The 12,824-nt window shown below is 33.8% G+C and overlaps 1 protein-coding gene across 1 annotated transcript; it reads left to right on the top strand.

The window, feature by feature from the left end:
- The first annotated feature begins 802 nt into the window (after window positions 1-802).
- Window positions 803-1,945, top strand: LOC147292414 (gibberellin-regulated protein 12-like). Its single transcript, XM_086232831.1, has 4 exons — window positions 803-874; window positions 1,084-1,122; window positions 1,616-1,646; window positions 1,764-1,945. Exons 1-4 carry the CDS (start codon window positions 803-805, stop codon window positions 1,943-1,945), a joined length of 324 nt encoding a protein of 107 aa, XP_086088957.1.
- Window positions 1,946-12,824: the final 10,879 nt, after the last annotated feature.

Raw genomic sequence — 12,824 nt, 5'->3', positions numbered from 1 at the left:
TTCAGTTTCAGTAAGTGAATTCATAACTGAATTCTTCAATTTAGTGTAACTGAATTTCTGAAATTCAGTTTCAGTGTAATTGAATTCTTGAAATTCAGTTTCAGTGTAACTGAATTTTTGAAATTCAGTTTTAGTGTAATGAAATTCAATTTCAGTGTTTGATTTTAGTTTTAGTGAAATATTGAGTTTTAGAAAAAACTTCAATTTCAAAAAAAAAAAAAAAAAAAAAAAACAGTTTCACCAAAATACAGTTACAGTGACGTCAGCATGTGTCAGCATGCGTCAGCGCGCGTCAGCATGCGTCAGAAGGGTAATTTAGGATTATAAGTTTTAGGGGGTTTTGAAAGAGTTTCTAGATGGGTGGGGGTTTAGACAAATTTTTTTGGTGAGTAGGGTGTTTAAAATTAGGCACTAAAAAGAAATACAATGAGAGGGAAAGAAAAGAAAACCTAATATCGGACAATGTTTGGCTCATTACCAATAAGGAGATGCCTCCTCACAAGGAAATCAGATTTTAATACAATTTAATGTGTATTAACTTATAAAGAGAAATTAGATAGTCATTAGGATAAATAAAACAATTATATACGTGTCAAATTATAATTGGCTTGTAATATTGAGTAGTATTCTAAGGTAAGGAGCCAATCATTTTTCTTCCACAGAAAAAAATTAGAAGAGAATCTAAATCTTTTTTCTTTAATATATATATATATACATATACATTTCCTAACATTGGACGCTCAAACAAGATCCTTGAGGGAAGAATTGAAGATATAAGAATTGTTACAAAAGAAAGATGGCCATGGGAACACTCTCTTGGATTCCTGCTGCTTTCTTTGTCCTCCTTGCCTTGAACTTTTCCATTGATGCTTTGGTACTTGTAGACCTCTCTCTCTCTCTCTCTCTCTCTCTCTCTCTCTCTCTCTCTCTCTCTCTCTCTCTCTCATGCATATTCTTTATTTTTTGGCCGGTCTCTCATGCATATATATATACTTATATATATGTACTTTGTCAATTTTTGTTCTCTCTTTTTTATTTTTCTTGACTTTCTCTGAGTTCGTTTTTTTATCATTATCACTGCAGGCTCAAGGGGATCAAATTTCTGGTGCAATATATCATCCTGTAAGGCTCTTTCTTCTTTGGTTTTTTGTTTAAACTGTAGTTCACAAGCAAAGAATACTTTATTATAATAATTTATTTTTCTTATGTTTTTCATGTTTTAAATTTTTAATTAATTCTAAAACTACCTAAAGTTTTACAGCGTAAACATGTAATTAACGAAAAATCTCAGTCTAAAGTCCGATTGTGCAAATAGAAACGACGGAGTTCAATTCGATTTATACTTAATGACCATGATTATTGTCAATTCGATTTACACTTGATGCCTATTCAGATCTTGTAAATTACGGTCGTCAACATTCAACATGGTGGATATATTGAGTTAATCGGCATGAATCTGAGGAATGCATTTGAAATTGTTTATATATTTTATGAGTAATCTTAGGATGTGTATATTAGTATATATACCACACCTTCAATTTTTAATTTTTTAATTTTATATAAAATTCAATTTTGCATGCCTATTTTTCACTGTTCATTGCTTCAATTTTTACAGACCGGAAAAGAGGGATCACTTCGGCCTGAAGGTATATATCTAACTTGTTTCTCAATTTTTTGCTTACTTTTTGTTAGACAGAAGTGTCAGATTTTTATGCATTAAGTCAGTTTCAAGGTCTTTAATTTTATTATTTTTTGAAAATCAGAATGTCCAGCGGCATGTGCGAAGCGGTGTTTGGAAACTTCACATAAGAAGCCATGCATGTTCTTCTGCAACAAATGCTGCGTGACTTGCCTTTGTGTTCCATCAGGTACATATGGACACAAAGAAGAATGTCCTTGCTACAACAACTGGAAGACTAAAGAAGGAGCTCCTAAGTGCCCATGATCCGATATGCCAAACCATTATTAATTGAGTTGGTTCATCATAAATTTTTCTTTTTCTTTTTGTTTTACTATAAAAATAAATGTGTACTTGCAACTCCACCAAGCAAGAAAAAACACACATATATTGTTACAAAATATATCCTACTTGGAATTGCCAACTGGTTCCAACAACAAACCACTTCTTTGTCTAATGGTGCTAGTGATCGATTATACCCATCTTCATTAATAACTTAAGTTTTTTAGTACAAATGGTAAACTAGAAAATTTTGTCAATCACCATATATTCGGTGGAGATCGAGATCGATCCACATTTGGGTGCATATGCGGTGCCCCTTGTCCATTTTTTTAAGCACTCGAGTATTGATATTGCCAGGTGCATGTTTTGATTAATGGGAATATGATCGCTTCAAATATATGATTAATTTTGGTTCTTGAGATTCATTGGTGTGTGATGGGTCTTTGGGTCCCATGCATATCCCTCCTTAGTGGAGGAAGTGGTGATCCGTGTGGGTAGAAAACCACACGAAGAAAAAATAGCTTGTGTAGCTCATTTAATGCAAAAGATGACTATGTGATATATAGTCATATGTGAAGAAAACAATTCTCGAAATAAGGAGAGCTATGGCAGTAGATAGGTTGAAGGCAGGCTTTGTTCAGTGCAAATGGAAGAGCTATATTACATAGCTAGTAGGACGGAGTAGCAAACTTTGAAAGTAATTAAAGCTTCAGCACCTTAAATGCATGGCCGTAAAAGGAACAGTCCATGCATGAGGAATTGCCTATAAAAAGGCAACTGCCTGTTGATGCAAAAATCTGTAAAAAAGATGCAACAACTTAGAGTGGATGATCGGGCTAATTGGAAGCCTTGTTGGATGATGATTAGAATGATGAAGGCTTGTTTGGTTGTTGATTGAAGTTGATGAGATCTTCCTGCATGAACACAAAATCAAAGGAGAAGAACCGATGTGGTACTAGCCAAATATGCTTCGATGATGAAGTCAGTGAAATGTATTTGATGGTGTTTGAGTAAGAATAAGTAAGAATAAAGTAAGAACAAGATATGAACTTGGGAGAATATGAAGAACAAGGTAAGATCTTATGGGATATTCTCAGCTGGTTGTAGGTGTATTTGTGTGGATTTTGTGAGCAAATTGTGCACCACTTCCTTTGTGCACATAAGTGAGTTTATATAGGCAAAGGAAGTTGTGAGGCTTAAGTTACATGCATGAAGATGAATGGCTGAGAAGAGACCACACATTCGGTCAGGAATAGTAGTATGCACAGCTACTCACCACCTTTGCTTTCAATGCTCCATTGAATGCAAGTATAGAAGATCAAGTGGAATGCCCTAATAGTCATGGTTGTGAGCTGGGATGTCTAATCTGTCAGAAAGTCATGTTAGGTGTACTTTAGTATAGCAGTTCATCCCAACGTGATCTTTTTAGAATGACAATGGGAGGCCGAGCCGATCCAAACACATATGTTCCCATGTGTAGACATGAAATCTATGTGTGATCGGATTGAACGAGGACAAGTCGGGCTGAGCCGATCAGGTAGATAGTGTAGTGATCCCTTCAAGTGTAAACTGGTTGTGACTGGGATTAGGATGACATGTATATGTCAAGCTGAATTGAGTGTCCACTTTATGATGGATTTCTCCAAGTGTAAAGAAACGGTGTTGATCGGTTCGGATCGGCGGGGGCAGTCTCTGGGCCGAGCCGAACACATGTCATCCTTGAATCTCCCATGTATGAGGCAGTTAGATGTGCCAAATTAGAAAGGTAGTGTATTGGGCCTAGCCGAGCCCAATGATCAAGGCGATCCGGTAGTGGCAAGATTGTCCCAACAAATCTGAGCTTGATCGGTCATTGGACCGGACTGAATCGAACCAAATGGTCGAGGTGATCCGGTTGTGTCAAGATTGTCAAAGAAATTCTAATCATGATCGGTCATTGGGCCGGGCCAAGCCGAACCAAACCAAATGGTCGAGGTGATTCAATGGCGTCAAGATTGTCAAAGCCAGTTTGATCATGATCGGTTCGGGGGCCGAGCTAGACTAAATGATCGAGGTGATCCGATGGTTCGGGGGTTGAGCCGAACATATAACTTTGTAAATGTCTCAAGTGTGCAATGATCATACTCTAGTTTGATGAACAGGCTAATGATCTGGCCCGAGTCGAGCCGAGCCAAGGTGAGTTGTACAATCGTCATCTTGTTTGGCCGAGCCGAACCAAGATGTACAATCATGGTCTCATCTGGCCGAGCTGATTCGAGTTGAAGACTTGGAATTGATGTTCCAGGTTCTAATAGGATGTTTGATGGTTGAGCTGTGACTAGAGAAAGATGATCCCCATATCTGAGCCGAACTGATGGTGTCCGAAAAAGATCATCTCTCGAATTCTTGGTGGATCCTAATGTCGGTTCGGATTGGACATGGGTAACCCAGAGGTAAGAGCCGATCTCAAATGTGCATGTTGTTGGCATTGTTGAACTGGCATAATGACATAGATGGCTGGGTCTGACCAAGTTGATCGTTTGAAAAGTCAAAGCAAAAGTAAGACCTGACATGCCATGTGTCGGTCTGTGATTGGCTATTGAATCTATGTGGATTTATCCACAAACACAGCCCATTGCATTTCAAAAAAATTCAATGCATCTGAACTTCAGAGAGTTTGAGAATTCGAGAGAGCCTCACTTAAGAGAGTTGAGAGAAAAACCTCAATTGAAAAAGAAGAGAGATCATCTTGAGAGAATCCAAGAGAGAGTGTGTAGCCATTTTGGTGAGAATGTTTCTTGTAATCCCATTATTTTATTTAGTGGAAGAAATTACTACTCCGTGGACAAAGGCATATTTTCGAACCACGTTAAATTCGATGTCTCCCTTATTTTTCTTGCTTTGTTATCTGTTGCTACATACCCATTTTCTTTTGTTAACCTATTTTAATCACATAGGAGTAGGAAAAGTTGATCCGCAGGATTATTAAATAATCCATTGGCCTTGTATTATAGACACCATCTGTCCCAACAGTATGATTTGATAAAATTTAAGTTTTGGATTCAGATCCTTTGCTGAGTTTCATGTGTTGGTTTTTGCTGGACTAGCTTTTATATCTACGTACTTATGTATTATACGTCTAAGAGTGTGTGAGCAAAATAATGGTGTATTCATAAAACTTTTAAATGTATGAGATCAAATATTGTGAGGATTTGAATTCTCACTATCCTTATTATTGCTTGTTTCAATCATAACCATATAATATGAATCAAAATATTTTTTTGGTTGGAATATAAATTCAAATGTTGTAATACATAAATGTAAACCTCACACCCAAAAAGATAGTACTGCGAATCTATTTCATTTTTTTCTTATTCCCTTAAATAATAAATATATTTGAAAAAAATTAAAATAAAAAAAATAAGCAGAATAATCGAGATCCCAAATAAATGTGAACCCCACGTACGATTGTAATCCAATGTTAAAATCAAAGTTGGTAAAAATAAGGAAAGCATCGTCCTATAAATGATGTTGGCGACCATATATGCTGGTCCCTAGATTGGACGTCATCGACCTTTGACCATGGGGCTGGCGAGGTTGCTGAGGTCACTCATGAGTCAAATGAGTAAGACATAATGAGCTAAAGAGAGAAAAGGAGAGAGAGAGAGAGAGAGAGAGAGAGAGAGAGAGAGAGAGATTGGGTGGCCGACGGTGGAGGAGGAAGATCTTGCCATCACCGAAAAAAAGGTGGTGGCCAAGGATGGGTGTTGCATGAATGGGGATAGGTTTTTGAAACTATTGTTTTTCCATTTTTTTATTTTTAATTTAAGGTATTCATATATTTACTTTTCATTTCAGATAAAAAAAATCACTTTACATTTTTTTAAATATTTTAAAATTTTAGATTTTCAAATGGGCTCTGGAATCTCCACGTGGTGCATGTGGCGCCACGTCTGTAAAACCAAAGGAGTTAGAAGTCATTTTGTTTTTTTACGAAATGGGGTTGGTTAGCGTTGTTTGAAGCAAAAAAGAGTTTCTGGGCTAAAGTGCCGAAAATTTTGGTTAACCTATCATATATAATTCGGGGATTTAATTGTAATTAACCTTTAATTTATATGCTTAATCTAGAAAAGCATGTAATTCAATAATATGTTGTGGGATGTGATGATATTAGAATAGAGTTATTGGTGACAATTTAATTTTAAAATAGTAAATTAGGGAAACCCCCTTCAAATTCATATTTCTTAATTTAAGCAAATTTTTTTTTTCAAGTGTTAACTCCTTTGACCGGATGCCAATTAAATTATTTACTTTTTAGCGATGATGATTCAGCCTAACAATTTTTGAGATGTCCAAAATGCCCTTAAGCCTTCATAATTAACATTAAACATGTTGACTTTTTGTATTTGGAGAAAAATATTTATTCTTCTTATATCTTGGTTGTTGATTGTTGATTGTTGTTGTAATCAATTTTGAAGAATTTTTTTTTTAATTTCAATTTTGAAATTTGGATTTAAGTCACCATATATTTTTAATATATATATATATTTGAAATGATTATTTGCTTATACATACTTTACCTACATTAATTAAATGCTTATACATATATATAATATATAAATTTTTTTTTTTTTGTAAATGCTTATACATAATTTACCTACATATACTTACATATAAATATTTCTTATACATATTATGCTTATACAAAATTTATTTATATCAAGTTTTTAAACATAATTATCATATATTAAATGCTTATATATAATTTACCTGAATAATGCTATACTTACCACATTCTTATACCACATTTGTATACCATATGACGTGTCATTACTTTATTGGACAAAGTTTTTCTTTTCTTTTTTGGGTTTTTATTTTTATTTTTTAGTATTCAATGTATGAATGCCATGTAAGTTGCCACATAAGGTGGTATGAAATTATGGTATAAAAATGTGGTATATGTAGCACTACTCAATTTACCTACATCAAATTCTTATACATAATTTACCTATATGAAATACTTATACGTAATTTACCTACATTGGATGCTTATCCATAATTTATCTACATGAAATGCTTATATCAAATACTTATATATAATTTATCTACATCAAATGGTTATATCTAATTTGCTTACATCAAATGCTTATACATATATTTTTTGAATATTGTTTTTCACTTATATGACTTGCTCATAGATAATTTACTTGTAATAGAAATTATAATTCTGATGAGATAAATATTTGACAGTAAATGATGGTTTAAATAATAGGGAGGTGATTTTCGCACTTCTCTTTTCTCCATTTGCACTCCTTCTTATTTTTTTTTTAAATGTTTGTATATATTTTTATTATTTATTTTTCATATATACCCTTTAGCTTTTAATTATAGAATGTCACCTATGCAATATTAAATCCTACACATTTAATTTTTTAAAATTTTCATAATAATATATCTATTTCTATAACTCTCTTTTAAAAAGAAAGAAAAACTTATGTGTTGGATTTTATATGAAGAAGATACAACGAGGGGGAGAGAAAATTACTTATTTTTATTTTTTTAATAACGATGAGAGAATTTAGGAAAAAATAATCATTACCGAAAGATAATTAAAATAAAAATTCAACAACCATAAAGGGTAGATTTGGAAAAGTATATAATAAAAATATACAAAATACATTAGAAAAAGGAGATGGAGTGCAAACGGAGAAAAGAGGAGTGCGAAAATCGCTTCCTAAATAATATTCTAAAGAATATGAATTTAATTGAATGTTGTTAATTTGGTATTAAATGTTTTGTGAGAATGACAAAGATTGTAAATAAATAACAATATATGGTATACAAATATCCTATGTGGCATATGCAATTAATTTAATAATATATGGGTCTAATCTATTAATCTATAGTCAATGAATTAAGTCTTATAAAATATAAATTATAAGGGCCTTTATCTAAATAACCCTTTTAAAGTGGCATAATGACATGAAGTTAACGAGTAGGCATTTATCTTTACCTAATGCAAACTTATATGTACTATACAGTCTATACTGATCCGGCTCCTCTGCCTTTCAACATTGTGTTGTATGGTTCCTTTAGTAAAATCTGATCCCTTCAAGCAATCCGATGGGTTAGAGGATACCACGTCTTCCAACGTACGTAAGTTTAATGCATTTACGAGAAAAAAATTATCTACTATGATGTGTGTAATTTCCCCTTTCCCCCCTCCTTCCTCTCTCTCTCTCTCTCTCTCTCTCCCTCTCTCTCTCTTTTCCTTCTCCAACCCAAGCCAATTGTTCTCCCCTTCCACTTCTTTAACTCAAATATGTGAACTTCTTCATCTTCAAGATTAAGTATCAATCAGCTACCTCCATGGTTCGATCAACTATGTTGCCCTCTTTTTTAATACCCACATATTAGAACACGATCTTGTATTGTGCTCTTACCCATATCATCATGATGTGCTCTTAGGTGTGTTTCATAAGTTTATCCTTAATTTTTTATTATAAAAATATGAGAGAGTAGAGAGAGAGAGAGAGAGAGAGAGAGAGAGAGAGAGAGAGAGAGAGAGAGAGATGGGGAAGGAGGGGGGAAAGGGGAAACACGCGTACCCATTAGAGGCTTTAGAGTAGAGGAGTCAAATTAACGGGCCGGGCCGAGGAAAACACCCATTAGAGGCTTCAAAGTAGAGGTGTCAAACGGGCTGGCCCGGCCTATTTAAGTTGAGCCCATCGTGCTTTTGTGCCGTGCTTGGGCCGGCCCATATAATTAAGACCTATGCCCGGCACGGCCCGCGGGCCATTCGTGCTCTTGTTGTGCCTTAAACGGGCCGGCCCACATACCTTTTTTATTTTTATTTTTTAGGGTGATAAAACTAATCTCATGATATTTTTTTTATTTATAATTAAATATTAACATTATTTTTCATGAAAATTGAATATTTTTTGTTGAAAAGTTCTCTAAAAATGGAAAACACAATGTTAAAATAGTCGTGCCTAATTCGGGCCTATTTCGTACCCGTGCTCGTGCCGTACCCGATGGGCTAAAAACTTCGGCCCAGCCCGGCCTATTTTATCGTGTCGTGCCGTGCCGTGCCTATTTTAATCGTGCCGTGCCGTGTCGTGCTCGGGTCGGCCAAGCCGTTTGACACCTCTACTTCAAAGTAGAGAAGTTTTCTCTTGTAAATGCATTAAACTTAAGCTGGACGACGTGATATCCTTTACACCATCAGATTTGCATGAAGGGACCAAATTTTATAAAAGGCACCAAACAACACAATGTTGAAAGGCAGAGGAGCCGGATCCATAATATACACAACTCGATAACACTAATTAACTTTTAGGTCGAGTTAGCATTAAACATGAGTAAACCCACTTTTGATGTTGTTGATGCCAAAACCTGGTCAATCAATAAAGGTAGGAGTTAGAGGAGGATCAAGATATTTCTAGCTCCAAGAGTGTGTTTGAATTTGATGAGGAAAAAGAAGTTGGGATTTAAGCAAAAGTCAGAATTTCACATGTGGAAAAGTAAAAGTTCTTCGTTAAAAAGGAAATTCACAATTATGGGCGGAAAAATTCATGGGATTTGTGAAGGATAAATCCCAAAGTTTAAATTCCAATAAAATACTCATCATTTTACATTTCTCAACTGAGTGGGAATCATATTTTCCAATGCACCAAAATCCTCCTACTTCTCTACCCATAACAACCCTCTACAGTCTACAAAAATAGGAGCAGAGAATGAGAGAAAACATAGTCAAATTAGTCCCACTGTTCTGAAGAGCTTTATTGGTTTCGGGTTCAATATGAGACAACTAATTACGGCATATTTATAATTATGCGGTACTGACTAAAGACTCTACACCCCTTCTCATGGAATTTACAACCCTATGCACCATTGTGGTACTGGCTAAAGACTCTTCCATGCCAAAGTTAGATCAAAATAGTCAAAGGAATATTTCAACAGTATCTTAACAAATGACATATGCCAGTACCCATTAATGATGGTAGTTGGTACTTATTCATAAGGGCTCCTAGGCTTGGGAAATCATCTCATTTTAGAATGTGGGATAAGTAGTAATTGTTTTTGTAGATTGACACACATGCATGAGCACAATGCATTGCTTCACATGTGCTACGTTTAATACGACATAAATAGTGGTAGTGCGTTGTGGATAGATGTTACCTTCGTACACTTAGGACATTTGTCCCTTTGTGGTCATGACATCTTCTGGAGGTGTCATTTTCTCCCAGGTTGTAGAACTACATTTTATAAAGAGTTAATTACACTTACACTCCCTGAAATTTATCGTTTTTTCACATGCACTCCCTGGGGTTTCAATAATTACACATACACCCCCTGAGGTTTTAAAACTGTTGCATATAACCCCTACAAGAAAAAAAAATAAATAAAAAAGAAAATATTTGTATTCACCTTGAATAATCTTATTAGGCTATTTAATCCCTTAGCATGTTTTTTTGCATAATTTTTCATCATTTTCGTCTCACTATAAGGGTTATATGTAACCGTTTTAAAATCTCAGGGGGTGTATGTGTAATTATTGAAACCCCAGGAGGTGTATGTGAAAAGACAATGAACCTCAGGAGGTGTAATTGTAATTAACTCTTTTGTAAATTGGTTAGTAAGTTAATAATTAAGGAGCTAACCACCTTTTTGGGTCCATGCTCCATGCACTACATAATTTCATAATTAATTATTTATTTTTTAACTAACCACCTTTATAGGTCTCACTTCAAAATTCATTATTGCAAAAATATATATATATACGTAGTACTTGAATTAAATTTCATCTCATTAGAGCATTGATAGTACTTTATGTAAGTTCAAGATTTTAGTATTGCCTCATTCCGTAAACCATAAATTTAAATCCTTCACGTAATTCAACAAAAAGCAAAATTACAAGAATTTTTCATTTAATGATAATATGTGTGAGTGATCTATACCAATGGCCATAGAGAAAAGACATTTTGTCGCTCAACTTTGCAGATCTCTTCTATCAAACGAGATTCCCTTTTTTCCGTATTTATACTTGCTGTGTCCATCTTCTTTTCTTTCTCATATCTCAGTCATCCAAAGAAATTAAAGCATAATCTAACTGGTCTTTTGTTAAATCTGCTTTGATATTGATACTAGCTGCAACAATACAATTGAAAAGAAAATGTATTTGTCGCTGAACTTTTCAGATCTTTTCCTCAGGAATCATACAATCAGATTTGATTTACATTTCCTGTTCTATAAGAGGAAAATTTTTTTAGTAAAGGAATTAATTACCATATATAAGTAACTTAATTTGATAGTGAAAGGAAACTCACACGTGGATATTTACAAGTCAATTTCAATTTCATGTGTCTAACTGCAATTGGTTTGTGTTTTGTGAGAAAACATGGCAAAAGTATATAAATTGGCTCGCTAGATAACCAATATAGATTTAATTTCAGTGATCAAATAGTAGTAGAGTGATACAATCTTAATTGGTTGAGGATCAAAAGGAATAATATGGCTGGGATATTGTGGATTCACAGTAGTACTGCTTTCTTTCTCATCCTTTCCTTGGCCTTTCTCATCATCGCTTCAAATGTGACTCTCTCTCTCTCTCTCTCTCTCTCTCTCTCTCTCTCTCTCTCTCTCTCTCTCTCTCTAGATATGCTAATACGTTGTCTTTAGCCTGATCGGGTTTTCTTTAATTATGGTGCAGGCTGGAGAAGATGACCATGGCAGAGTTTTATCATATTACCTTGTAAGTTTCTAGCAGTAGGTAGCTAGAAGCATGCAGCTAGTTTCCATGCATGCACACTTTGTAATCTATTTTTATTGCAAGAAATAAAGGGAAGTAAAAATTTGGTCAGGTTTTCCATATTTTTTTATTTTTTATTTTATCAAAAAGGATATTGGGAAGGGAATTTCCCAAATTTAATTATTAGAGAAAAGTGGAATATATATATATATATAAATAGAGGCCCCTTCAAATGAGGTATCTCTAATTTTAAGCAATAATAAGATATGATTGTGGACTCATTCCACGTTGTATTTCTATGATTGAAGTCATCTATTTTCTAAATCTTTATTCAAAGATCACCTCTTCAAAAAATTAGATAAATTAGAAATCATTAAAATATCTAATTGTGATAGATAAATAGACGAACATAGTGATTTTAGTAAACATATATTTAAATGATGACCATTTACTCAAATGTTTAAACGATTTCTAATTTGTCTAATTTTTTGGAAGAATCATCCTTGAATATATACTTAATTAGAAAATAAATTACTAAAAAAAATAGGGAGACTTAGAGTCCAGTCCATTTTATGAGTTTTTCTTAGACTAAGACCGGTAGTGATTTAGGGTTTTTAATTAAGTCCTTTTGTTTTTCTACTCTAACGGCTTTATGTTAGGTTTTAACTCCAAGATTTTGGGCTTTGCCCAAAATCTCGGAGTTAAAATCTAACATGCAGCCTCTACAAAAGCCCACTCTACACCCTAAGAGGGAAAATACCCTTCAAATATGGGAAAATACCCTTCAAATTGGGAAAAAACTTTATTATGAATTAAAATGATTTTCTTATAAATTAAAATGACTTTATTATGAATTAAAAGGATTTTCTTATAAATTTTAAAATACTCCCGGTTTTCATTTAAAAATTATTTTTATAAAGGACCTAAGCATAATTATCTCAAAAAAAATATATATATATACTTAGAATATAGACGGTCTTAAGCTATACCTCATTGTGCCTAAAGTGATGTATACATCATATATCTTAAGGCTCCTATATATATAAATAAATAAATCGTCAAGATTCTTAATTAAAATGTTTTTTTTTTTTATACGAGGAAGGGAAAATTTGAACTTCAAATCTTTCCAATATT

Source organism: Dryas octopetala, chromosome 2 (assembly GCF_963921425.1).
Source record: "Dryas octopetala chromosome 2, drDryOcto1.1, whole genome shotgun sequence".
Lineage (NCBI taxonomy): Eukaryota > Viridiplantae > Streptophyta > Magnoliopsida > Rosales > Rosaceae > Dryas > Dryas octopetala.
Note: the sequence above shows the minus strand (reverse complement) of the source record. Positions and strands in the feature narration are given on the sequence as shown.

What these genes read in the sequence shown, in the direction of transcription:
- LOC147292414 (XM_086232831.1), top strand. Translation starts at nt 803, where the DNA reads ATGGGAACACTCTCTTGGATTCCTGCTGCTTTCTTTGTCCTCCTTGCC. An exon ending in ACTTTTCCATTGATGCTTTG is followed by an intron (nt 875 to 1,083) that starts GTACTTGTAGAC and finishes TTATCACTGCAG; the next exon opens with GCTCAAGGGGATCAAATTTC. An exon ending in GGGATCACTTCGGCCTGAAG is followed by an intron (nt 1,647 to 1,763) that starts GTATATATCTAA and finishes TTTGAAAATCAG; the next exon opens with AATGTCCAGCGGCATGTGCG.